This window comes from Mus pahari, chromosome 2 (genome assembly GCF_900095145.1).
Source record: "Mus pahari chromosome 2, PAHARI_EIJ_v1.1, whole genome shotgun sequence".
Taxonomy (NCBI): domain Eukaryota; kingdom Metazoa; phylum Chordata; class Mammalia; order Rodentia; family Muridae; genus Mus; species Mus pahari.
This window is the reverse complement of record NC_034591.1, coordinates 143821311-143849296: the sequence shown is the minus strand read 5'-3', so window position 1 is coordinate 143849296 and position 27986 is coordinate 143821311. Positions and strand designations below refer to the sequence as shown.

At 39.2% G+C, this 27986-nt stretch overlaps 1 protein-coding gene and 1 pseudogene across 1 annotated transcript; one reads left to right on the top strand and one right to left on the bottom strand.

Annotated features, from left to right (window-relative positions):
• Positions 1-4825: 4825 nt before the first annotated feature.
• Positions 4826-5833, bottom strand: LOC110315569 (annotated as a pseudogene).
• Positions 5834-8396: 2563 nt separating this feature from the next.
• LOC110315592 (killer cell lectin-like receptor subfamily B member 1) lies at positions 8397-23110 on the top strand. Its single transcript, XM_021189608.1, has 6 exons — positions 8397-8488; positions 17679-17768; positions 19013-19087; positions 19989-20143; positions 20507-20622; positions 22926-23110. Exons 1-6 carry the CDS (start codon positions 8404-8406, stop codon positions 23047-23049), a joined length of 645 nt encoding a protein of 214 aa, XP_021045267.1. The 5' UTR covers positions 8397-8403; the 3' UTR covers positions 23050-23110.
• The last annotated feature ends 4876 nt before the right edge of the window (positions 23111-27986 follow it).

Genomic DNA, 27986 nt, shown 5'->3' with positions numbered 1-27986 from the left:
TATTGATACAGATTTAAGGTTTACATTGGTGTGAATTTCTTATATGGATACAAAATTTGAGATTAATATTGTTACTCTTAGGCATCATGCCTATACAACTCACTTAAGAATATGAGACTTAGACCCAATCCTTCTAATATCTGCTTTACAAACTTTTAAGAAGATTAAGTAGCACAAGTTAAAGGCCAAAGTGCAAATTCATGGTTATGTTTGATTCTGATTTAATTATAATAAAGTACCTTCAATTTACTCAAATAGAAATGGCTAAGAATAGCTAAGGTTTAACAGTTCAAGATACTTTACTTAGATAGTCTTCAAAAACATCAGAAATCCACAGAATGTGACATTTAATATTATTTCATTATTAAAAATCATTTTACAGTGAGACATGTCTGCTTCGGACAGTTTCTCCATTCTCCTTCAAAGAAAAATTGAGCATCTTTACCTCCAGGCAAGGTTGTTCATCATGGCAAAATAGCCACAGGACAGAAATTGCCTATTTCATCTACAAACAAAATACTGTCCAGGAAAACAACACACATGAGAAATAGTCAACTGAAAGCTCTGCCTATACAGGGTAAACAGTCCTTCATAATCATGCTTTGAAAAGGTCTGTCAGAGATGATCCTGGGCCAAAAAGCTGAAGACAGATGTTCCAATGTTGTAAGAAATTAGAGGCTGTCTGTGTAGTCAGTTGTCCCTACAATTGTTTAAGTTTAAGAATTTGTGTTTGGTGCTTTTATATACCCAGGAAATGTTTAAGTCATTTGTAGATTTCTGATGTGGTTGAAAACTAGTTATAGTCTCATAATCAAACTTAAGTTGTTTAGCATTGAGAGATAGGTTACATATAGAGTGGAAGACATGGTTTTCAGATGGCATTACAGGCTAAAACCTAAACATAATCAAAGGATAGAATCATAATTCTTTAAGTTAGGAATGATGGTAGAGTAATTTATCTAATTGACAAATATGATAGATTGTATGTTAATTATGCATTATACTTTGTAATTTACATGATTATTATGGTTTTGCTCAATTTATGTCTATGTGAAGAGGTTTGTTTTTTATTTTGTTTTTATTGGATAAAAAAGGTGAGATGTAGAGGGTGGTCCTGATGCTAAGTTCCTGTTCCCCAACTGGTTCTTGATTGATCAATAAAGATTCTGAGGATGGGCCAGGACACTTAGAGTTTTGAGAGAGGACACAGAGAGAATCAGGAGAATGGGGAAGCAGAAGGAGGCAGTAGGTGGCAGGAGATAAAGCCAACTAGCCATGTAAGTTTTTGGTTGGAATGCCCAATGGACACTCTATCCAATTATGCCTGGAGTGGCACAGGAGGTTTAGGAGTGCCCAGTTGCTGAGTTAGCAAAAGCATTTTAAGATTAACTGCTCTCTCTCTCTCTCTCTCTCTCTCTCTCTCTCTCTCTCTCTCTNTGTGTGTGTGTGTGTGTGTGTGTGTGTGTGTGTGTGTGTGTGTGTGTGTGTGTGCTGTTGTTGTTATTGCTATTGTTGTTGTCTCTGTCATCGTCATTTATCTGGGGATCCAAAGGAATTTGGGTGTGGTCTGGTCTACCTGGAGCTTAAAGCAGGGTAGCAAAAACTATATGGAACAATCCTTAAACAGTTCCACCAACTAGGGATTGAGCATTCAAATATATGATCCAATGGAAGGCATTCTCATTCAAACCTCTGCACTTATATTCCTTTAATCCTGTCAACTATAACCTTTGTTGTAAAACTTCGTTATACTTATGTGTCCCCTTTTGCTTATTTTGCTTTTGTCGACAGTGCTTGCTTTGTTTTGTTTTGAGACAAAGTTTAGCTATGTTGTGCCTTCATTTTCATTGAATTCTAGAGAATCTTTAATTTCTTTATTTTTTTCCCCTGAGCCAGTAATAGTTGTGTAGAGAGTTGTTCAGTTTCCATGAGTTTGTAGGCTTTGTATTGTTTCTGTTTTTGAAATCAAACAAAGGAGTTATTTCAAATTTCTTGTATCTGTTTAAGAGTTGCTTTGTGACAGACTATATAGTCAATTTTTCAAAAGGTTCCATAGGTTGCTGAAAAGAAGGTATATTCATTTTTGTTTTGGTGAAATGTTCAGTAGATGACTCTTAGGTCCATTTGATTAACAATGTCAGTTAATTTAATTATTTTTCTGTTTAGTTTCTGTCTTGATGACCTGTTCATTAGTAAGTGTGGAGTGTTTAACTCTACCACTATTAATATGTGGAGTTTGATTGTGATTTAAGCTTTAGTAGTATTCCTTTTACAAATGTGGTGCCTTTACATTTGGGGCATAGATAATCAGGATTGAAATGTCATTTTAGTGGATTTTACTTTGATGAATATGATATGTGCTTCCCCATCTCTTTGTTTTTAGTTGAAAGTCTATTTTGTTAGATATTAGAATGGCTTCTCCACCTTGTTTGTTGGGTCCATTTACTTGGAAAACCTTTTTACCAGCCCTTTACTCTGAGGTAATATGTATCTTTATTGTTGAGGTGTGTTTCTTATATACAGTAGACTGATGGATCCTATTTATGTATCTATTCTCTTAGCCTGTATCTTTTTATTAGAATATTTACTCCATTCATGTTGAGACATATTGATGACAAATGGTTGTTAATTCTTGTTAATTTTTTATGTTGGTGGTGGATCTCTCTCTCTCTCTCTCTCTCTCTCTCTCTCTCTCTCTCTCTCTGTGTGTGTGTGTGTGTGTGTGTGTGTGTGTGTGTGTTCTTTTGGATTTGCTGGTGTGGAATTATTGATTTCTTGTATTTTCTTGTAGTTATCCTCCTTGTGATACTTTTTGTCCTTCTGGTACCCTCTGTAGTACTAAATTAGTGGAAAGATTTTGTTTAAATGTGGTTTTGTTATGAAATGTCTTTTTTTTGTCTATAGTTATTGAAAGTTTTGCTTAGTATAGTAGTCTGGGATGGCATGTGTGATCTCTTAGAGACTGTAAGACATCTGCCAAGGCCCTTCTATCTTTTAAAGTCTCAGTTGAGAAGTCTGGTGTAATTCTAATAGGTCTGTCTTTATATGTTACTTGGTTTTTAATCCCTTGTGGCTGTAACTATTCTTTCTTTGTTCTGTACATTTAATGTTTTGGTTATTATGTAGTGGGAGGATTTTCTTTTTTAGTCTACTCTATTTGGTGTTCTATAAGCTTCTTGTACATTTATAGGCATGTCATTATTTAGGTTAGGGAATTTTTTTTTTCTACAATCTTGTTGAAGATATTTTCTGGGCTTTGAGTTGGGAGTCTTCTTCTATTCCTATTATTCTTAGGTTTGATCTTTTCATGGTGTCCAAAATTTCCTAGATGCTTTGAGTTAGGAACTTTTTACATTTCATTTTCTTTGACTGATGGATGAATTTTTTTCTATGGTATCTTCTATGCCTGGTATTTTCTCTCCTATCTCTTGTATTCTGTTGGTGATACTTATGTATGTAGTTCCTGTTCTCCTTACTAGGTTTTCTATCTCCAGGATTGCTTCATTTCATGTCTCTTCATTGTTTCTATTTCCATTTTCAGGTCTTTATTCATTTCCTTCACCTATTTGGTTGCGTTTTCCTGTATTTTTTTAAGGGAGTTTTTGTTTTCTCTTTTAAGGCCTCTATTATCTTCATAAGACTAGATTTAAGGTCATTTTCTTGCAATTCAAGTGGATTAAAATTTCCAGAGCTTACTGTTGTATGATAGCTGGATTGTGGTGGTACCATATTGCCCTGACTTTTGTTGATTATCTTCTTACACTTGCCTTTACCCAACTGACTGTCCCTAGTTTTGGCAGGCCTAGTAGTCTCTGATGGGAGCAGGCCTCTGGGACTGCAGATAAAGCTGGTTGTCCCTGGTAGCAACCAGCTCTGCTGGTATTCCTGGTGGCTTCAGACTGCTGGTTGTCCTAGTTAAGAGCAGGTCTCCAGGGGTGTAGGGAAAGCTGATGATTCCTGATGGTTACAGGCCTCAGAGATTGTAGGTATAGGTGTGGTTCTGAAGGTGGAACACAGAAGAGGTGACAGGGCAGGCCTCCAGGCTGCTGGTCTTTCTGGGGACCTAGTAGGTAAGGGCTTTCTGCTTGAGGATTTCACCTGTTTGTCTTGAATGTTAGCAAGCCTCCAGGGATGCAGGTAGAGCTGTGGCCTGAGAAATCTAAAAACAGCATCTTATATACTGTTTCCAGACAGAGTCAGAAAAAAGCTATCATATAATTGGATAATGCCAGCAGGAAGATAATCAAGAAGTGGTGTACAGAGGGGACATGAAGAATCTGAAGAGTGACAGATTAAACTCATAGTAACCTTCAGGCTGATAATCCCAGTCTTTTATGGGAGAAAATGTCAAGTTCCCAGGAACTGAAAACTTAAGTCTTCTAAGAGCCTATCTCCAGGCCCAGGCAGGTCATACCAAGTTCACTCCTGTACAAAGACATTTGGTCTTGTCATTTCATTAGAGCTTCTGAGGAAGCCTTGGATAGGTCTGGATCTCAGCACTGTGGGAGAATTCTGCCCAAATCTTTTGCAGATTGAAACATGAGAGCTGCCTCAGTTGCCTGCTCCCTTCTCTGTAATGTATCTCCTTGGTTTAAAAGGGGCTGGGGTGCAACCTCTAACTAGTGTCAGAACTTCCCACAGAGCTGCCCTGCTGTGTGTGTGTGTGTGTGTGTGTGTGTGTGTGTGTGTGTGTGGTGTGTGTCTGCCAATGCCTCAAGCAATGCCTCTGGGGATCAAGGAGCTCTTGTAGCTTCCTGGTGAGCCTTTCTTTTTTCTTTTTCTTTTTTTTTTTTTTTCTATGTAAGTGATAAACATGCTTCTCTTTATTGTTATTAAGGTTTCACCAATGTCTTTCAGTTACAGAGCACTTATTTAATTCCACTATTGGCCATGGTTTGGGCCCTGCAAACTCCCTTCCCCTCCCCCTCAAAGGGTGCTCCTTTGTACATGGCCACACACTCATGACCTGCATTGGTGTGCAGGTCAGGCTGGATCTGCTCCCAGATCTTCTTCTTAGGGTTCAGCTCCTTGTAGGGCTCTCCCGGAAAAGCATTGAAAGTAATTCTGTCTCCAGGAACAGACCCGTTGGGAGGGGCCAGAATCTCCACTTTCTCTGGTGAACTGGCACACATCACCATCGCTTGAGACAGTACTCCCCGCATCTTTGCAGGCTTCAGATTACAGAGTAAAACCACCATCCGATTTTGCATCTGTTCTAGAGGAACATGATTCACCAGCCCGCTGACTGTGCGTGGGGCAGCTTCTCCCACATCTACTTCCTCGACATACAGTGAATCTGCATCAGGGTGTTTCTTGGCAGTAACAATACAACCAATTCGAAGATCCAGGCGCGATACATCGATAGGCTTGGAGTCAGCACTTGCCGCTGCCGACTGCTGCTTCTCCTTTTTCTCTCCTTTCTTTTCAGTCTTCTCTTTTACCTTCGTTTCTTCTCCTCCCCCTTTGATCTGTTCTTTTGTACCAGAAGAGGCAGTGGTTGTTACTGATGGAGATAGTACCACACTTTCAGCAGCAGTACAGTTAGTCTGCAATGGAGTGCTCAATCGAACACGTACTTGTTCCACTCCATTATGAATTTCTGCCAGAATCAGCTCTTGCTTTAGCTCTTCTATTTCTTTTTTCAGTTTAGCATTTTCAACTCGAAGTTTCTTTTCTTTTCTCAATGTTGCCTGCAAAATTGCTTTCTCCTTGAGAAGAGCAACCTGCTGCTTGAGATACTCGATGATCTGATCCGCCTCTGCACCCTTCTGCTCCAGCCTCTGCAGAACAGCATCATTAGTTGCCATCTTTCCCCAGAATCAGCAGAAAAACATGAAGCAGTGACCCAACTACAGCTCCTGAGCAGCTTCAGCCGGGAGAAGGAAGGGCCTGGTGAGCCTTTCTGCTCATGGCACTCATTGCTTTGCATTTTGAGCCTGAAGCAATGATCTTAACCCATGGCTGCCACTTTCTGGCTCATATTTTCACCTTCTTTCATAAAATTATTGCCTTATCACTTTTTTATCAATCATGATTACATTACTTTCATTTTACTCTGTTTCTCTATATATTCCATATATATATTAACCTGGAAAGGTTTGATACAAAAATAGGCTTCTAGTTTAAAACCTGTCTTTATTTCTCCATGAAACATTCAACATTACTTTCTCTTCTTCCACTCTCTAAAACCCAGAATTTCTTATAATCTTTCACTGTTTGACTTATTTGGATTTAATGTCACATTGTTTGTATAGAAAATCACATTGTAATCTCTCCCACACATTTTGTGTTTGTCTTCTCTCTCTCCATATATTTTACTGTGACAAAATGAAGGTAATTCTGAATTCTGATACATTTTGTGTTAAAAATTTCATTAGCACTGATAGATTCTTCAGTAGTTCATTTTCAGCAGAAAATGTATTTTTGTATGTGTAGGAGCATGGCTATATAACTGTGCAGTAGTTGGTGTTGTTGATATTTTGTAACCAGCAAGTGTCAGTTTGCTTCCTGCTTATGTGGACAAATGACACTTTTTTTCCTTAGTTAGTTCACACTTTGTAGCATAGAGGCACTTGTAAACTTCTGTACCAGGAACCATCTTACCTCAATATGTTAATCTTAGAAGAACTACTATGAATTCCTAGTCACCACCGATGGCCTCAGAACTTACAGCTAAAGCTCCAGATCTTCTACCCAGATCAAAGCATCGTTTGAATCTTCTTCTTAGAACATCAGACTTCTTTTCTTTCTATTTGTATTACTAATTCATGCCAACAGATTTCATTTACAGATGGATTATTTATTTAAGTGTGCTCCATGAACAAATTTATTTACTTGGCATGATTATTCACACATTTCTGCATGGAAGACTACACTATCTTGACAAAGGAAAGGGTTTATGTGGCAGAACCATGCACTGTTAACACATTTTCAGGCGAGTCTTATATATGATAAAATTGAGGCCTTTATAAAATATACACTGAAACTTCCATATAATAGGTTTAATCATTTTTCTAGAAATGTATGCAGAATCACTTAAAATGGACAAGTCAGGAAAGTCCTCCACACTTTTTGAAATCTTAGGTTTAGATGAAGCATGAGGCAGAGCCCTGTGCCTGGCATTGACTGAAATGACTGTCATCTAACACAGACAGCTGAGGAAATTTCATTGAGTCATAAGTGATCTGTGAGACCCTCACAATCATCCTGTTGTTGGAGAATTAGTGTGAGCCCCATGTTGTATGTATATACCTTCTGTCTTCTGAAACTCATAGCCAACAGACTACTTCACTGCCATGTCATTGTGAGCGATTGGTATAATTCCACTCTGACCACAGAAGGTGATTTTAAGGAAATCCTTGCTTTTCTTCTTCACTTATAATGTATGAATGTGTGACTTGACATTAGTAGTCTTGGCTCTAAGGGTCTAGGACTGAAAGCACTTGGAGGAGTTAGCACATCCTGTAGACCTGACAGATGAAGTCCTTTCCCTCAGAGGAATGAGGTTACATCCAAGTGAATGTAACCTTCAGGACAATGATGAGAGGTACATGTAGTTCCCTCCTCGGTGCTTTTCCTATTGTGTCAGCCATATTCTTTTTTTTTTTTTTTTTTTTTTTTTTTTTTGAGACAGAGTTTCTCTGTGTAGCCCTGACTGTCCTGGAACTCACTCTGTAGACCAGGCTGGCCTCGAACTCAGAAATCCACCTGCCTCTGCCTCCCGAGTGCTGGGATTAAAGGCATGCGCCACCACTGCCCGGCCTGTGTCAGCCATATTCTTGTCCTCATTCCCACATTCCACACCTTCCTTCATGACATAAATATTTCAGGAGGATTTTTGAGCTTCAACTGGTGTCCAATATAACTATAAACACTGATGCATTCATTTTTATTTTTTTAAAAACTCACAAAATATATTGCATTATAATTTCAGAGACTTTGGTGGAGAGGGTATCTCTTAAATCTGTATTCGAGATTGAGCGGATCATTCAATTTACACTGACGTTTGCCTTGAGGTAATAACTGAGAACAGATGTTAAAGAGCTGAGAACAAAAAAGCCTTTTTCAGAATTTTTTCAAAAATCATACCATGTGTCACACCTTCAGTTTTAAAGATAAAAACATGTAAAATGAGCATAATAGACCCACATTTAATAACTTTGGAGACACCACCAGTTACAAATGTGGGTGGGCGTGGCCACAGAGAGCATAATGTTGACAGCGGATATCCCTTTGTTCATTTCACATCACAGTAGCATACACACATCTACACACACACACACACACACACACACACACACTTAATCACACACAAACACAACAGATAACCACAACTACAAAGAGAAAAACTTAAATGTTGAGTTTGTTCTCACTCAAAGGTCAGTGTTACATCTCCCATCTCTAATGGATGCACCAGTGCTCTATGCTGAATTAAATTTAGCCAAGACTAGAGGGCTCAGGTGTACATCAGCTCCATCTCTCCCCCAAGGTAAGTGGCTTATTTCTTCTTTTGGCATTTGAATATCTTTGAGAGTTAAGCATTTCCTGTGATATTATAGTTTTAAATGATTGCTTTGGGATGGTGAGATGGATAATTCCTCAGGTAAAATTCTTGCTGCACAAGCCTGACAACTAGAACTCAAATCCCAATACCTTTGGTGGGAAGAGAATCACTTCTTGAAAAGTGTTGTGATTTCTACACCTATGTAGCATACACACATCTACACACACACACACACACACACACACACACACTTAATCACACACAAACACATCAGATAACCACAACTACAAAGAGAAAAACTTAAATGTTATTTAATTCATAGAGTTCATGAACGATGAACACGCCTTCTCCTTTTCAGTCTCAGGAAGACCCTGAAGAAATAATATTTTACATATATGATCATAAAAATGTTTTTAATGATAGTGCAGATTTGCAGTAGCTTGCCTTTCCAAGATCCTGGCACAGAACATAGACTCTGACTCAGCTCTCCTGCAGTTGCATCCCTAGAATTTAGTGCTGGGGAAAATCAGCCCTCTCCTCAGCCAGAGTATTTAATAATCTGAGTGATAATGTGTAAGACTGAGGTAATACTCAAAAAGATAACATAACATGAGGATTATGAAAAGGGACCAGAAACTGAGGTATAAAATGTATCAGATTATCACGAAATACCACTTCATTCTGTGACCTAACTGGACTTACTAAGATCAATAACTGCCCCATTTCCAATTTGACATTATTCCTATATTCTGAGAACCATAAGATTATCAATATTGAAGTATGTTTGGTTATGAACTATTGCATTATAAAAGTTAAAATCAGGAAAACATCTTAGAGTTATTACATCAGTTTCATCACCGTCATCTTCACATCAGGGTCAGGAGATGGTGGAGGTTTTTATAGTGCGAGGATGATCAGAGTTAGCCAGTGTCATAGGACGAAACATGTTTCCTTCTCCTTGTGTTCCTGCCTAGCAAAAGTAGGGGAGGGGTACATTGAAATGGAATAAAATGAAGGTTGAGAAAGACAGTGAGATTTCCTCAACGCTACTGTCCATGATCCCAAGTCGAGAGACTAGAAAATTTGTCTACTCTTATTGTGATTATTTTTCTACAGGTATCAGTTTAAATGTAAACTTGAAGGACAAAATTAGTAGAATAAAGCCAGTGAGGTATGTGACCCAGCAGTGAAAGAACTGAACCAACCTGAACCAGCTGAACCAACCTATTAACTAGATGGCTCGAACTGTTGGAAATTCACAGCATAGAGATTAGATCTCTTAGCAAACAAACAAACAAACGAACAAGAAAATAAACAAAAAAGACCAGAAAGAGGAACCCGGGCAGTGATCTGCTTTGTGAGCAAATGACAAAAAGTTTGCTTTGATGGATAAAATGTATAAAAAGCTCATTCATTTATTCAATCATAATTCAGATACAACCACCTACTATGTGTCAGAATTTCTTTAGATGATGAAATCCAGCTGCAAACAAATGTGAACATTTTTTTCCTTATAGGGTTATGAATGTATAGGTTTGTAATTATTAAACACCTATATCAGAGACAACATGATGTAGAATGCTAACAAGAAAAATATTTAAATGAAAATTAAGATTTTTTTACCATTAGAGTCAGCATCATGTCAAGTAGAGTAATCAAGGCAAGCCCTCCTGGAGTCCAGCCCTGAACGATACTTGAGAACAAGGTTGAGTATGTGAAGGATGTTACCTAGAAATATGGACTCAAAAATACAAAGGAAGAATATGCCTGTGATGTTGCATGGTAGCGTGCATCCCCAGTGTGCTGCAGAAATCATGTCAGGAGGAATGGTGACAGGTCAAAAAGGATTTGGAGGGCATTCCATAGGTACAAATGTTGAGGGCATCCATTCAAATGTGTTGAACAGTGGAGAATACTTAGCATTGTGCGGATGGCAAGGGATACCCAAAGCAGGCACTTCTACATAACTAAACCTCACACAGCCTCTTCAGGGATCAATGGATGTTCTCCTCAGCCCAATCTCATACAGAACAGCTCAAACAGGTCAGGATGTGTATGCAGTTCCTTATATTTTAATGTGAAGGAGTAGCAATTTCTAATATCACCCAAATAGGCTTTTACTTTCAGTAAAACAAAAATAAAAAACAAAAACAAAAAAAAACCACTTTAAGGTGGACAGGAAATAATTATTGTGTATGGAATAGTGGTTTGGAGCAGACACTATGCTTTGGAAATTATAAGAATTGTTTTATCAAATCCTAAAATTTTGTGAAGTAGATATTTTCCAGTCATTTTACAGATGAGGAAATCTAGTGTCTATGAATTTTTAACATATTCCCTCCAATAATGCATTGTTCTGCATTATATTATATTCTTGATAACATTGAAATATAATGGTGCTGAGTACTAGACTTTTGTAAAAAGCATCAAAATAGAGACTGTATGAAGATAAGACTATTTTACAAAAAGACTTAGAATTTCAAAGGTGGAAGTGTGAGAAAAGACAGAAATGTGAAATAATGCTTATGTACTGTTTGGGTTTGTGTGTCAAGCTAGAGTCATCAGAGAGGAAGGAGCCTCAGCTGAGGAAATGCCTTCATGATATGCAGCTGTAAGGCATTTTCTCAATTAGTGATCAATGGGAGAGAGTCCAGTCTATGGTGGGTAGTGCAATCCCTGGGCTGGTGGTCCTGGGTTCTACAAGAAAACAGGATGAGAAAGCCATGGGAAGCAAGCCAGTAAGCAGCCTCCATGGCCTCTGCATCGGCTCCTTCTCCGCTTCCAGCTCTGCTTTCATCTCTGTCCTGACTTCCTCCAGTACCCTTTCTTCCCCAACTTGTTTTTTTTATTTTTATTTTTTTCCATAGTGTTTTGTTTCAGCAATAGAAACCAAAAGTAAGACATAATATAAAATAATAATGCAATTCACTAGACGTATCTACTATGGTTAGTTATGCCGTGTCAGGAGAAATTCTAGGCTGGCATACATACACAGTTCTTCTCATATTCAGGGTGTCTTTGGGACCTTGGCGTTTTCTCTGGTGTCTGCTTTTGCCTCCTTGTCTGTTAACATAGCATGTCTTACATAGCAGGAATTACAATTCATGCTCCTATTTATGAAGTCCAGTATACTGTCTATATCCTCCCATGACAGTCTTGTAGCACCTCTGAATACATAGAATTTCTCACTAGAAGATTGCGTATAGAACTGCCAAATATAAGCTCAAGTCTCTTTTATAAAAATGGTATTTGCACAGGACCCATGTGCTGAGATCTCCAGATTAACCACATTACCTAAGATTATCTGTGTGACATACAAATAGCTGTTATAAGTGTTTGTCTAGAGAATATGATGGTAAATGTCTGTATGTGTTCAATATATTTTTATACATGAAAAGTTTTAGTCATCATTGAACTGTGTCCACCGATATGAGTGGTTCTTAAGGCTAGGGGGAATCTGTCTTCTATTTCCTGGAACCATTTCTAGTCTATCTTTCTCTCTTCATTCTTTGGTTGTTTTTCCTCAAGAACATTTTAAATGATTTAACTTTTTTAATGTTTTTTTTTTTTTGTCAGTATCCTAAATTTGATCTACAGTCCTGAGACCACTACTATTTGTCTGCATTCTGGGTCATATAATTCAGCCACCAAAAATAATGAAAGCAAAATAAAACAAAACAAAACAAAAAATCCAAAACGAAGTAAAACTATAAAAGTAGAAATGGTCACAGTCAATTGTGGACCACACAACAAAAATAAAAGACATGCTAGCACATTTGGTTTCAGATATTCTTCTTTCTTTCTTTCTTTCTTTCTTTCTTTCTTTCTTTCTTTCTTTCTTTCTTTCTTTCTTTCTTTCTTTCTTTCTTTCCCAAAACAGGGTTTTTCTGTGCAGCCCTGGCTGTCCTGGAACTCACTCTGTAGAGCAGGCTGGCCTCAAACTCAGAAATCCACCTGCCTCTGCCTCCTGAGTGCTGGGATTAAAGGCGTGTGCCACCATGCCCGTCTTGGTTTCAGATTTTAACATGTAACTCAAAGTATGACATCACTTATATAAGAGAATATTCAGAAGCAACGGAAAACTTATAAAAACCTGAAATAAACCTGTATCTGTATAATTTGGAATCCCAGTCATGCAGAGTGGGGAACAGTTGTAAATTTAGTACTCAGGAAGTGGAGACAGGGTCATCAGGAATTCAAGGTCACACTTAATCACAGAGTGTTTGGGACTAGTCTAAGATACCAGAAATACAATCTCAGAAACAGACCAAAGCAAAACAAAAAGCAGTAAGAAAGCTTTGCTCAGAATGGTACAGAACTTGATTCTAATAATTGACTCTAGAAAGCCATTAATATAATGGTAATAATACATGGAACTGTTAAACTAAATGACAGTAATAGGGGAATGTGATTGATTTAGAGATTAAAAGCCAGCTAGTGTTTCTCATAATTACCTTTGTAAATGAAACTAATTATTTTCCATATGAAACCCACATTTTTAAAATTGTCTAGCAAAAAGTTAAATCCACAAAGTTGAGGTATATGCTGACTGCATCTCAAAAATTAGTCCATCTCCCTGCTTAATAAGCATAAAATACCCATTGTTGATATAGTTACCAAGGACAGCTGAGTTATCAAACATGGTCTTTAGGTGGTGCAGTGTGGTAGACATAGTATATGCCATGCTATATAGGAGTAACAGAGGTCCTCATGCTCACAGGTAAGTAAGCACTAGGGGAACCAGGAATGTTAAACTCACAGGGTTCTTCCTTCAAAGGAAGGGATGCATAACTTGTTATACATCCAGAAAGCTGGGTTTGGACCCTTATACTTTGTAACTATTGCACTATCTGTGTGGCTGAGACAAAACTGAATTATCTCCCAGACCCTTATTATGAGCTTGTCAATCTATAGAACTCATCTTCACGGATGATATAACACGTTCTTTACAAAAATTTCAATGTAATCTTAAGCTTTATGGTGCACACAGGACTGAGTTAGTTATCACCTGCAGAAGTAAGGGCTTTTGTATGCCTTCCTTTGCTCTGAATTTATGACATGGGGTCTTTTATATTTATTAAAAGATTCAGGCACTATAGCTGGGCAGATACTCAGCTGTTCTAACCTGACATGCTGATCTGGCCTACATCCCAGACACGTGGTACATTACCTAACATCTTAGTCTGGCAATGGCTAGACTAAGTCTCATCCAAGCAAATCTTGATGGTGCCTCCCTGATCCCAACCTGAGACACCATCCCCTCCTCCTTGAGCCTGGAAGTCCTGCCTTTTCCTCTCTTGCTGTTATTTGCTGTTCAGCTTTATATTTAACAAATCTGAAGGTGATGGAGAACAATGTTCTACAAAATACTGAGTTAAGAGATGCTTCATAATACCGACAATACCAAAGTCCTGACTGCAACCAGATTTCTGGGTATGGAAATCAGCATTTAAATATACAGTGCACAAAACCATCCTCCATCAATCACAGGGAAATTTTCTCTAAATTTTGCTGTGTTTAAATATGCCTAAAAGAAACTATTTGGGGTAGGATGACCAAATTTAACCAATACAGGCTAATTAGTCTTGTTGAACTGAACTGTCTTCTTGCCTTCTGAATATCATTCCATAGCTGGCTGTGGTGGTCACAGAGACCCACCAAAGTTTTACCACCGTATTCTCTTATCTGATAATATATGCTGAAGCTCAGCTTCAACACCATAGTGCTAATTCAGGAGGGCTGAGCATTGTATCAATGATTGGGGTTTGTGCTAATAGCAGCTGACTGAGGTCAGCACTGGTGGAGCTGATGGGGGTCTGTCAACAAGAGCTGTTGTTGATGGCAGCCAGTGACTAGAAAAAAGAAAGGGAGGGATCACACACACACACACACACACACACTCACTCACACTCACACACACTCTGAGTGAATCAAGAAAGCAAGCTCCAATGAGCAGGCTACAACAACTTTATTTCCTTAACCCTTTTATGGCCTGAAAGAAAAAAATTTTGATGTAAGAAGAAAATTACCTCATAGCCACAAGTTACAAAATTTCTAAAAAAAAAACAATCACCACAACAACATATTCTTCAAAAAATAGATTTAAATCATTACACAAAAGGGGAATCAAAACAGGATTATTGATTACACTTTATTCTTTTCAAACTTATATCTACCTTTATGTGGGGCAAGTGGAGCATGCCACCAGACAGAAGAACTGGTAAGGTTGAGTACCCCATGAAACTCAGAATTGAGTACGATAGATGTCAGGTCAGATCCATGCCAAACTCTATCTGTTCTGGAACACATAACCATGAAACCTGACTGAGAGGACCATGGCAATCAGTCACGTAGCATAAAAACCTGGATTTCTCCATGCTAATGAGGTATCTAAATAGGTCCTGAGTGTTGAGCCAACGAGCTTCCTTTCCTGGGCATCCCTTCTGGGAAGAAAGTATTTAATCTTTGGTTTACCCTGAGTAAGGTGTATGCATTTACATTCACCATCAAATAAAGCAGCTTGAACTAAGGATCACAGATCACAGTGGTGGTGAGGCCTTTGTTGTAAAGAGCTGCACCTAAATCTCCCAGAGATGACCTTCTCTCTCCCAGAACCTCTGTACATTTGACACTTGAAAAAAACCCAGTTCTGCCCCCAGCCTTGACTCTACCTTCCCCTCCTGTCTGGTAGGTAGATGCCCTGAGGGAAAATGGGGACTAGGAACCTTGTTCCCAACTCCCAGCAGTATGCTGGCAGCACCTGGATACACAGGAGACTAGGAACCACAGCAATTTCCCCAAATTTTGCAGTTTTATATGTGTGTGTGTGTGTGTGTGTGTGTGTGTGTGCGCGTGCGCGTGCGCGTGTGCGTGTGTGCATGGATTGAGAACTCCCATTACAGACTGCATTCTGCCTCCCCATGATCCTAGCAGTGAGACATAGACACAGCCTGGTACCTATACATTTCTCATCTATCCTTCACTCTACAAGTTCATTGTAACCCCAAGGCAATACTTCTTTTGTCTTAGATTATCAAAGTTTAATCAAGCCAAGTCTGTAGTAGCAACTTTATTTCCTATGTTTAGCTAGCGACAATCTATATTTACTCATGTCTTATTTTTGAAGCCTCGATTAGCTAAACTGGCTAATTAGCTGTTCTCTGTTCTTACAATCATAATGAAATAACCTATTCTTTGTTTATGACCTTCCTTATTATGGTGCACAGCAAAACCTGTGACTTTATCCCTAGATTACAAGATCAGTAAAGTCAGGCCCAATCTAGAATGAGTGTTTTCTTTGAATTTAACTTGTCCCAAGCCTAATTTTCTTGCTACTACAATTCATAGTTAAAACCCATGAAAGCTCACTGTATTCCTTTTCTCACCTGTGTAGCTCTTGCTACTCTTTCTGGAAGGGGCATATTCTGTTCTTGATTTTAACTTTAAATTTTCTATTAACTACCTTAACTTCCCCCAAATTATTCAAATCAAACTAACTTCCTATAACTACTTGAATCAAAATGGGAAATCCATAAAATCAGTGATTCATATGAACAGCATTATCTCAAGAACTTTCATCTTCATATTGTTCTGCAGGAAACATGGCCAACAGAGTGAACTATCATCCAGGAAGTAATCATCCCAGCCTATAGGCAGTGAGGGTCTTCTTGTGCCCAATCACCCTATGTCAGGTATATGGAGAATTTAGCAATGAGAAGCATGAGAAGGCACATCAGTAGCAAGAAGCAATCCTGGGACAAAGATCCTGGGATCATACTTCTCCATGGTATATCCACTGCAGCTGTACCTTGGTGTAAATGGTGGGGCATCTCCAGAAAGCTCACTTGCCTATTGCAGCTCTTCCTCCATGGGGACTGCCAGGTATAGACTTAGTATATGTCATATGTAGAGGGAGGTGTTGTTTCTGTAATTGGTTCTTGGTTATGTCAATAAAAAAGGGCAGAAGCCGATTGCTGGGCAGTTGTTGGCAGAAGCTGTGAGGGTCTGGGAGAGTGATCTCAGCTCTGAAGAAAAACAGCTAGCTGGCCATTGGTGGAACTGAGTGAGACCAGTGGAGCTGTGAGCTCTGGTAGAGCTCCCAGGAAGGCAGAAGCATAATTTTTAAAAATTACAGGTAACAGTCATGTTATAACACAGTATCCATTTATTTGCTACTTCAATTTCTGTAGCTTCTGCTACTTGTATTCAACAGTGGTCTTAAACTACTAACTGGAAAATTCTAGGAATAAGAAACTCAGTGTTTTAAGATGGACACTGCCCTGAGCAGCAATGATGAAATCTCATGGCATGTAGGTTAAGATGTCAACCACTAGTGTCTTACTTAGGGTTTCCATTGCTGTGAAGAGATACTATGATTGATGTTTATAGAGGACAACATTTAATTGGGGCTGGCTTACAGGTTCAGTGGTTCAGTCCATTATCATCAAGGCAGGAAGCATGTCATGGCACTGGAGGAACTGACAATTCTACCTCTTGTTCTGAAGGCAACCAGGAGAACACTGGCTTCTGGCAGCTAGGAGGAAGATCTCATTGCCCACTCACACAGTGACACACTTCCTGCAGCAAAGTCACACCTACTCCAACAATGCAACACCTTCTAAAGTGCCACTTCCTGGGCCAAGCATATTCAAATCACCACAATTAGTAGTCACCAGTGCTTGTGTCCCAGTAATACTCACTCACTCAATGATGGACCCAAGTTGCAAAAGTTGGGATACCAACAGCCAACTCATGGCAAAGAGAAGTCATAGGGCATCCCTTTAAATAAAAGGTGTTATCACAAAGTACTCCACTTAGTGAACATTTTCTTTTACAATCATACATCAAATTATGAAAGTTATAGCCACTAGGTGTAGTGTGGGCTTAGTTAAAATGGAAAACTTTCTCACCTTCTATCTGTCTGTCTGTCTGTGTCTGTCTGTCTGTCTGTCTGTCTGTCTGTCTCTCTCTCTCTCTCTCTCTCTCTCTCTGTGTGTGTGTGTGTGTGTGTGTGCACAAATTGTAACACTATCTCTAGTATCAGTCAGTCTACTATCTTGTTTAAAATAGTCCTCATAGCTAAGGGATGTCTTATGTAGTTGTGAACCACTTCTGACCTTTATCTCAGACATACTCAAGTGGATTTATGAAGTGTATTATTATTTGCCCTTCATAGATGCCTGTCAGGGACCAGGCTGGCATCGGGTTGCTCTGAAATTCAGCTGTGCTGGGCTGATCTTTCTTCTGATGGTACTCAGTGTCTTAGGTAAGTGAGGCAAGAGCTTTTGCTTCATAATTTTCTCACATAAACATTTTTTCCATAGCATTTGGGTTGCTTAAGCCTAGGGGAAGGCCTACATGTCTGTAATGTTACAGGTCAATATCCTGTGCCCTCTGAAGAAACTTCACATTTCTTCCATGCTCCTTAATTTTTGTGAGTAGCATTATGGGGTATGTCATATGTGCATCTAGAATGTAGAAAAATAAAAGTCACAGTTGTACCAAAAGATGACAAAAACAATGAAAACTAAAAGCTTCAGCTTCTTACATGTCTAATAAACCTTCTCTTGTGTGGGTGTGACTGAAAATAGGCAAGCTCAGGTGTGACTATGAACAGTTTGAGAGATTCAGCATCACCCATAGGTTGACGTGTCAATCAGATCATATGCAACTTCTACTGGGGTCTGAGAGTTGCTCCACAAACCATATTAACACCATCTCAGTCAGACAAGGATGGTTTATTGAATGCACACCCTAATATTGATCAGATCAGGGACATAGTGCAGAATTATTTGATCTACTACAACAATCATTTCTCAGAACAAGCTTAAAAAGAAAAAAACCTACAAAACCCACAGTGAGCTCATACACACAGGAAGTGCTGCCTGGTGGTTGGTTCTGACTCAAGCCATTTTAGACAAAACAGTTCATACTGACGTTTAATTTTATGGACCCTACATAAAGCTTTGTTGTATTTCTTAAGATTAACAAACCTAAGAATATACAGAACATTACAGGGAACATGGTCATTATGACCCTGCTTTCAGGTAATTAATTTTTCTGAGTGAATGACTGGCAGACATATTAAAGCAACAATATGAAATAGCTGGCAGGCATGGGGCAAACTGGCTATAGCTATGTTGCTGGGCCAGACCGCAACACTTCAGAGCTGTGAGAATCCAGGTGTTCTGTGCTTTTCTTGTTCATATATATCCTGTCACCAAACTTGTCCCTTAATCCGATTTGCTCAGATGTTCAGATGAAATAACTTGATTTGTTAAAATTAGAATTAAAACAAGCTGGGTATGCTGGTACACATCTTTACTCCCAGCATTTGAGTAGCAGAGGTAGGCAGATATCTGTGAGCTGGAGACCAACCTGATCTAAAACTGAGTTCCAGGAGAGCCAGGGATGTTACACAGAGAAACTCTGTCTTGTAAAACTAAATAATGTACACTCCACCATTCATTTCAGAATTTAATACTCTTGGTTTGATTTCTTGCTTGCTAGTGGGATTCTTGGTGCAAAAACCACTAATAGAAAAATGCAGTGTGGCTGTTCAAGAAAACAGGACTGAACCAACAGGTAACTGTGTGGCTTGAATTTCCTGAAAATAATAGGTAACAAAATGTGAGTTATTTCAGTCAAAGTTTATAATAGCTTTCCATGAAGACACTATACCACCATGGTTTTGTTTAAGAAGACACCCATAATGTTAAGAATTTATGAAGCATCACATAGCTTGTGTACTGGCTAGTTTTGTGTCAACTTGACACAGCTGGAGTTATCACAGAAAAGGGAGCTTCAGTTGGGGAAATGCCTCCAGGAAAGCCAGCTGTGGGGCATTTTTCTCAATTAGTGATCAAGGGGGGAGGTCCCCTTGTGGGTGGTGCCATCTCTGGGCTGGTAGTCTTGATTCTATAAGAGAGCAGGCTGAGCAAGCCAGTAATGAACATCCCTCCATGGCCCCTGCATCAGTTCCTGCTTCCTGACCTGCTTGAGTTCCAGTCTTGACTTCCTTGGTGATGAACAGAAGTATGAAGGTGTAGGCCGAATAAACCCTTTCCTCCCCAACTTGCTTCTTGGTCATGATGTTTTGTCCAGGAATAGAAGCCCTGACTAAGACAGCTTGTAAATGCTGATGCTCAGAACCAACTGAAGCTGTGTGACCTTGACATCTCCAAGCTTATGCACCTGACTATGCTGCCTCAGGCTGCTGGTGCATATGATGCTAATAGGCATATGTCAAGTTAAAAAGTACTAGCATTCATTATTTTACTTAATGTGTTGCACAGTTTACTTTGACTGAGTTAATTAATAAAAGCAAATCATAAAATGAATCCTTTGTCCTTAATTATGATTCTCTGACATATGACATTAAGTATGTTGCAACATGCACCAGTGAAAGTCCTACATTGTATGTAGTTGGTTATAGTGCATCAAGAACAGGGCAGAAAAAGAACATGTCTTTTTTTTTTTCCTCTAGGGAGATCAACCACACTAGAGTGCCCGAGAGACTGGCATCTACACTGTGATAAATGCTTATTTATTTCTCAAACTTCCAGACCTTGGGCTGAAGGTCTGGTTGACTGTAATTTGAGAGGAGCCACTTTGCTGCTCATTCAAGATGGAGAAGAATTGGTAAACTGTTAATCCAAATAAGACAAAATAAATAAAGCAAACCTATTAAGTAAAATAAAAACAATAAAAATATAAAGAAAAGAGCACTTGTCAACATCTCAGGATGTCTCTGCTGGATTTTTAAACTGCTCATAATCTGAGAGACTAATTGGACATGTGAATCAATAACTGAAAACAATGGGATGAACTGATTAAACGTACAAACAGAGAGAGATCACTTTCACAGAGAAGAGAGAATTACGCTGTTGATAAGTTAGGAGGGACTTCAAATAGGCGTAATAGTGATTTAAAAGGCTATTAGAAGAAAGGAAGACATGTATACAAAAATTCAAGACTAAGTCTCCCACTCTGTTTTGATTATAGAGATTATTGCAGGACTTCTCAAAGGGAAAAGGACAACAATTTTATATTGGACTAAAATATGTACAAGTAGACAAGGTTTGGAAGTGGATGAATGGTTCTATTTTAAATACTAATCTGTAAGTATTAAATGAGCTAATTTGAATATTCAATTCTCATTCATTTTACTAAATTTTAATTGAATTTTGTAATTTTAATTTACCTTATGAATTCTTGAGAGGGTTGAAATAGGCTGAAGAGTCAATTCCAAAATTAGTTGAATATTTTATGTAGTTTCAATTTTTTTTGACATCAACTCTTTATAATAGTGTGTGTATGTGTGTATTTATTTACAATGGAATTTTAAAGGACAAGAAACGATTAATTTAGTGTTAGAGATAAAATTTTTTTGAAAGTCTATCTGGAATACATAGATTTTCACATAAACTTATATACATATTTAAAAATATGTATTTGTTTTATTTTATGTGTGTGTGCCTGGGTGTCTCTGTGTATACCATGTGCATGCAGGAGTTTACGGAGGTTCAAAGAGGGCATCAGGTTCCCTGGAACTAGAATTACCAATAGTTTTGAGCTGTCTTGTGGGAGCTGGAACTTGAACCTGCATCCTCTTGATGAGTACTAAGCACTCAATTTCTTCAGCTCCTACACAGAAATTCTTAAGTTTAGAATGTGGCAAAAAATTGCAGCATAGTGTGTCATGATAGAATTGGAATAGACGATACTGTTTAAAAATAATTTCATACATAGAAAGGTTTGGTTTTTTCTGTATCTGTGTGTGTGTGTGTGTGTGTGTGTGTGTGTGTGTGTGTGTGTATGTTGGTGTATGTTTCCTAATTTTGCTATGATTTAAAATGCTAATTGAATTTTAATTAGTAGTAAACAACATTATGACACTAAGTAAGAGAATAATAAGTAGGAGAATACATGTAAGGCAGAGGATTAAGTTCAGTTGCTGTGTGATTTTACTTCTTTGGATAAATGATGTTCTGATTGGACAGCAGTGACCAGGTAAATCTGGAGGCTGTCATGCTATAGGAGAAAGAGAGTCAGTCACAGCCTGCTTTTGCAAACAAAACCGGACTGACACAATGGCTCCAGGTACAATCTCTATCTGTATAGCCTCATAGATCATTCCAGAGAACCCATATAAAAAGCCAGATGTGCAAGTGCATACCTGTATCACATCACAGTGGCAGAAACAAGGCAGAAAGGAGGCTATGCCCAACATTGACCTCTAATTTCTACATATGCTCTGACCCTTCCTCCCTCACCCCATCTCCTCTTTAACTTATTTTTACCTCCCTGAGCCCTAGTTTTCAGGTAAGGAATCCAAGGGGAAAATAACATTTTCCAAACAGAATTATTTGGGGGAATTGAAAAAGATAATGTTAGAGTCCTTACAGGAAGTCTGGCTGGGGAAGGCCTAGGAATCCATCAAAGGCTTCTTGCATTGAAGTCATTGATGTGAATAGATTGACTTTAAGAAAAGGATCTTAAAGATCAAAGAAAGAAGCTAAAAGGTGAAAAATAAAATTAAGTGACATTTACAGATGCTCAGTTGAGGGAAGTTCATAGTTTGACTAGCATGCTGGGCACTATGGTGACATCAAATTTGCTGTTGAGACCCAAGGGACTCCATGAAGAAATGAACAGAAACAAAGGCAGAGCAGTGAGGGAGCCTTGCCTAATGCTGGATGTGTGACCTCCTCAGCTAGAGACAGGCTGGTCTTGAACTCACCCTTCTTGTAATCACCCAGAAGAAGCCTGTGTTAGTGCTTGGCTTCTGGTCTCATTTCCACCTGTAGGAATCTACAGGAACTCCAGGTATAGGTCTAATGCTGCTATGAAGCCAAGATCCAACAGCCTCTGGGATGAGACAGGAAGAATCCTGATCCTGTTCCACACGAATTGGAGCCCTTTTTATCTCTCTTCACCCAATTCTGTAGACCCATTGTGTTCACTCTATATATTTAGTACATTTACTGAGAGCCTACTGTGTGTAACTTTTATCGCACATTCGTATATATCCAAATGCCTTCTCTAGCATTAGCTGGTTGGTTATACTATGTATTTAAGGGGACAGCAAAATGATGGTGCTTTTCACATGATCATAAAACATGTTCATAGTAGAATGAGGAGTTCCATCCCCAATTCCTAAACAGTCTACTTTTTGTATACCATAATAAAGATTCTTGCTGGAAGAATTATTCTCTAGTAAAGGTACAACTGGAAATTATAGAAGTTTCCATCCGCTATATCATTATTGTTTATGTCTTAATAATGTTTGTCGCTGTGTATTTACTATGTTTAAACACCATGTATTCTAGAGCGTCCTTAAAAGTCTAAAGAAAAATAATGGCTGATGAAATAATTGTAATGAAATCTTTGACACTAGGTGGGTCTATGCTTTACTCTCCAGATTACAAATCACTGGCAAGGACGAAGAAAACAGCTGTGCCCTCATCTCACACACAGAAGTGTTTTCAGATTCCTGTTCTTCAGACAACCATTGGATCTGCCAAAAGACACTGAAACACGTCTGAGAGCCTGTGTCCTCATTCCTGATTATGAATCTCATCTCTATTCACCATTCACACCAGATCTATGAATTGAACAGTCTTTGCTGTTGGCCAGTCCAGTGCACAGTTGGTGGCACAAAGCATGAATTCCAAAACCACAGTGACATCTCACAGATGCTCATGTCCAGTTTCTTTATTGTGTAAATGCAAATGTACACTGACACAGGTGTGCCATTCCAAGAGAGGAGTTCCACAGAGGGAAACTCAGGTCATCAGGGGACACTGGAATCTGTGTAGGTTTTGCTGATCTCTGTGCCTGAGGTCATCTGCAGACAGCTGCAGAAAAGATGTTATAAAGTCTATATCTCTACCCCACCCCTTCCTCAAACCATCTAACATCTGAACTGTAGAACTTTGAATAAAGTATTGTTCTTGACTGACAGCAGAGGTTCAGAGTTAAGGAGCTTGGGATGGGAAGAGTTTGCTTTGATTGACACCTGCAAATTAGTCAATTAATAATGGACTAATGCTTTGACAATGAGTATGACTGTATGTAAACTGAACTCTGTCCCTATGATGGCTCCCACCCTGAGCAGATGCTGGGTCATTAGTGCTGAGTTTCTCAGTCTCCTTAGCTATATGAAAGTGGGATCTCTTCTTGTCCAGGTTTCTGTTATAGAAAAAAAATAAAAATAATTAAAAATAAATACTGACAGACTTGCCTCTTCCTACTGTCCACAGGCATCCCATTTTAATTTTCTCATCACTTCTTTCTTCCATACCTCTCTATAGCTTATGGCTATATACAAACTGTAGAAAGTATGCAGCTAAATATTTGGTATAGTAGAGAATAAATGACATTTTTAAAAGAATTCTTCAATTCTTCAGTTAGAGAAATCTTCAAAAATAAGTATTTGTTCTGAAAAATCTTTTGGAATTGGTCATCTCTAAAAACCAAACCAAACCAACCAAACAATCAAATAAAAATCTCAAAACAACAAACCAAAAACAAAGCCCTAAAACAACAACAAAAACTTGCCAAATTTTCCATTGTAATCAAAAGAAAAAAACTGAATTTACTGTATAAAGAGGCATAATGAAATTTCTATTAAAATAGACACCCACAGACCCTCATCACTCAATGTGAAATTTAATTAAATTGAAGCATATACTATGATCCAAGTAAAATCTCAATTGAAAAGAAATCTAAATTAAAATTATTATCTTGGGTATATGGATGTTCTCCTTGGATGTGTGTCTGTGTACTATGTAGGGGCAGGTGCTCTTGGAAGCAAGAAGCAGAATTGGGTCCCCTATCTGGAGTTATAGATGGTTGCAAGCTGTAATGTGGGTAATACTCTTGGACATTCACTCTCAAACAGTTTTGTCTACACATCAATGGATCCTGTAACTCAAGAATCCCTACAACTGACTTGGAATGTCTTTCTCCAGAATTTCAGAGATCATCCTGGACCTGTCTTGTTATACTCATTCTTGAGCCCCAAAAGACCACCAAGTGCCGATTCTGATGCAATTCCACTAGGGTTTTTTTATTCTAGCTCGAGCTTGGGTTTACCTTCTACCCTGATGTAGCAGATGGGAGAGTGAAGCCCTGAGCCCAGTTTGAAACAAGCATTTATAAAGGCAAGCATGTACAAGCCAGGGAGTTTCTAGCCGGGCCCACATCTGATTGGGGAGCTATTATGGAATTTTGTTGCCCTTTAAAATAATTGGTTGGTGCTGAGAGCCAAACCTTAAATTTCACTTCTTCCTGATAGGTAGTTGTTAGGAAGTGAAGTGCCAGGGCTGCTTGTTTGGAGTATAACTTAGAAACTGGTTCTAGGTGCAGACTTGTTGGTTAACTGGAGGTCTCCTTTAGGTCAGGTTCTCTAAGATGAACCCTGAACCCAAGACAGAGTTGGTCTGGTCTCTCAGGCTCCTTCTTTTCTCTCCTACCTTCCCTCATCTTTTTTCCTACCTGCTTCAGTATATAAATAAACTCCTCTTTTGCAGCCCTTTCATCTCAGACAGCCAATCTGACACTACTTTGTTCAGTTTTCTCAGATCCTAAAGATTCTGGCTCTCACCTTCCAAATTTTAAATTCTCCTCTCCTAAGTTACCTGATATTCTCTCTCATACCAACCCAGAAACACCTCATTTTAAACTACCTTGTTCATCTCTGTTCCTTATCTGTGACCTCATGACCAATTTCCTCCACTCATGGGTCCCAGGTACATCCTATTTGCCAACCCACTAGTGGACCTCTTCTATCCTCCCAACCACAAACAGTTCCTTAAACTTAAAATGGTGTCTTTTTTATTTCTACCCCTCCATCTCCCAGATCTATGCCCATCTTTCCATTCTTATACCTCGAAAACACACAAATACTTCCTAAGCCTGACCTTTGCTCCTGTCGGCTACCTCTCCAAAACTCTTTTTTTCCTTACCCCCTCTCCAAAACTTATGACAGCATCATCCATGGCTGACCTGCCCTTCTCTGTGCTCTTACCACTGCCCCTCAGCTCACCTCTAAATCTAAAAACAAACAGAAATGAAACTCTCAGATTCCCTCTCACAATCTTTTGATCCCTCTCAAAATCTATTGATTTCATCTCACAATCTCTTCCCACCAAAATCTCTTAAATCTCATTTACTATCTTGTATTCCATTTCTCCAAACTTCTCTTACTGAAAACTTACCACTCATGTTTCTTACCTGTCTGCCCCTCCCATCTCTTCCACACTTATCACTTTACCTCAATGTTCCCTGTTCCTTTAAACTCCTGTCTAAAAACTCTGACAGGCCTCCTACCACATCCTTCTCATGAACAAAAGGGTTCTTTAGCAATTATGTCTACATTTCGAATACAGATGATAGGTCCTTCCTTTCAGATGGCCACATCAGACTGACCCCTCCATTATCAGTATTCATTCTCACCCTCAGACTGTTCTTCCTATTACCTACAAATCTCATCTGTCTTCTCATTCTCCTACTTTTTCTCTTGCCAAGTGATTGCCAAACATCCACTGCCAAGTGACTCATCCAAATTCACTAGCTGTCCAGATATCAAACACTCTGAATGAACCCAACAAGATATAACTAAGACCAAGCCATCTCCTCTCTGACACACATTCTCTCGTAGTCTAAACCTCACTTAGGTCAATGTCATTCAACAAACTTTCTCCTAAGCTTCACTGATCCCTCCTTCAGTGCCTCCCATTTCTTCCTTTGCATCTTTCTACAAAGTCCTCTAGTAGTCACAGTCCCTGTCTACCAATACCTTAGTTGCCAATTCCAAACCCCAACTACTCACCACTTGTCTCCTTGATCATCCAAGACCCTCAACTTTAAAGAATTAAAAGTTCTTTAAACTAAATTAAATTAATTAAGAATTAATGCCAAGTTCTCTCAACTTTTTCACACCAACCCCTAAAACCTGTTATCAACCACCTCTCTCAACACTTTCCAAGAGCTTCCCCAATCACCCATGTTCCTAAAATATTTTAATTCCAAAACCAATCTGAATACCCCAGGAAAAATTACTCTGATGTAACTAAAGTCACTCAAATTCAGTTCTCCCTGACATATCCAGACCTTGCTTTCAAATAACATTTGTTTCCCAATTAAGCTTATATAGCCAATCTAAATTTTCCTGCCTCTCTCAAGAACTCTCAAATAGACTCTAGTTAAGTATTCCTGCCAAATCACAGACTTAGCTTTCCTGCACATTGCCTGTGCCTAAGGGCAGGATCTTCCCTGTTTCAATGGGATTCCCTTCTCTACCCTTCTACTGACCCCCCATCCCCGCATAATAATCCTCTCCCACATGGAACACCTTGGCCTTGTCTGCTGCTTGGTTTATCTGCTCAAAATATAAAATTTGATGCCGAAACCCGGGAATGATTGATTAAACAGAAAAAACTAGCAGCCACACCATTGCCTGGTGTGCCCGAGGGGCACTCAGTGGACGCAGCAGCAGGTACCAAACACGACATCCACGGTAAGATTCCCATGGCTTCGAAGCCTCGTGTTCTCTCCTGCACAGTGGCTTGGCTTGAAACTTCCCTTTTTCCTCTCTGAACCAGAATTCTTGGTGACTCTACCTCCTGCTGAGTTTTTTACATCCCAGTGGAAGGGATCAACCACTATTAAGCTTTTGTCCCCACTCTAGCACCTAAGCAGGTTGCTTGAGAAAAAACCTGACCAGGGCTCATGCAAAGGCCAGGGGGAAAGGAGAGCAACTGTCCACCATTTCCACCACGTGACCGGCCACTGTCCTGGGGCACAGAAATTTTAAACCAAGTCAGCTGTGCCATTTCCAGGCGCCTCATAGGCTAGGCTTCCACACTCCCATTTTACTGGTTCGCTAAAAACTCTCATGTAGATACTGGCATACTATCAGCAGGGCCTGTCAGTGGGAAGTAGCCTCCAGTTCATGGAACAGAGCCTGGCGAGTTCTGCCCAAGGACTAAGAGGCTAGACCCCAGCCAACATAGCAGAGATACCGCCCATGATCTTCCTCTCAGAAGCTGCTCTTTCTGTACAGGTCCCCAGTGGGTCGGGCTCCCAGCGGGTCGGTTGAAATCCCTGGCCAGGGTGGAGCACTTCCCACAGTAAGTCCTGGACTTACTGGGTAGCCACTAGAGGTCCTCATGATGACTTGGGCACTCTAGTCTGGCTGATTTCCTTTTGGGTTTCTTGAGTTGTTCTCGGGATGTGAGTAGAACATACCAGGAACCTCCAGAGCATGGGCAACCACGTGCTCTCAGATGTACCCCCAGATACACCTCTGGGGTATCTCCTAAAAAACCTTGAGTCCTTAAAGTTCACACCTCCTTTAAAGGCATCAAAATTGATATCTCTTTGCAATAAATTTACTACATAAAGATAGAATATTAAAAGAAGCAAGGGAAAAGGGCCAAGTAACATATAAAGGCAGGCCTATTAGAATTACACCAGA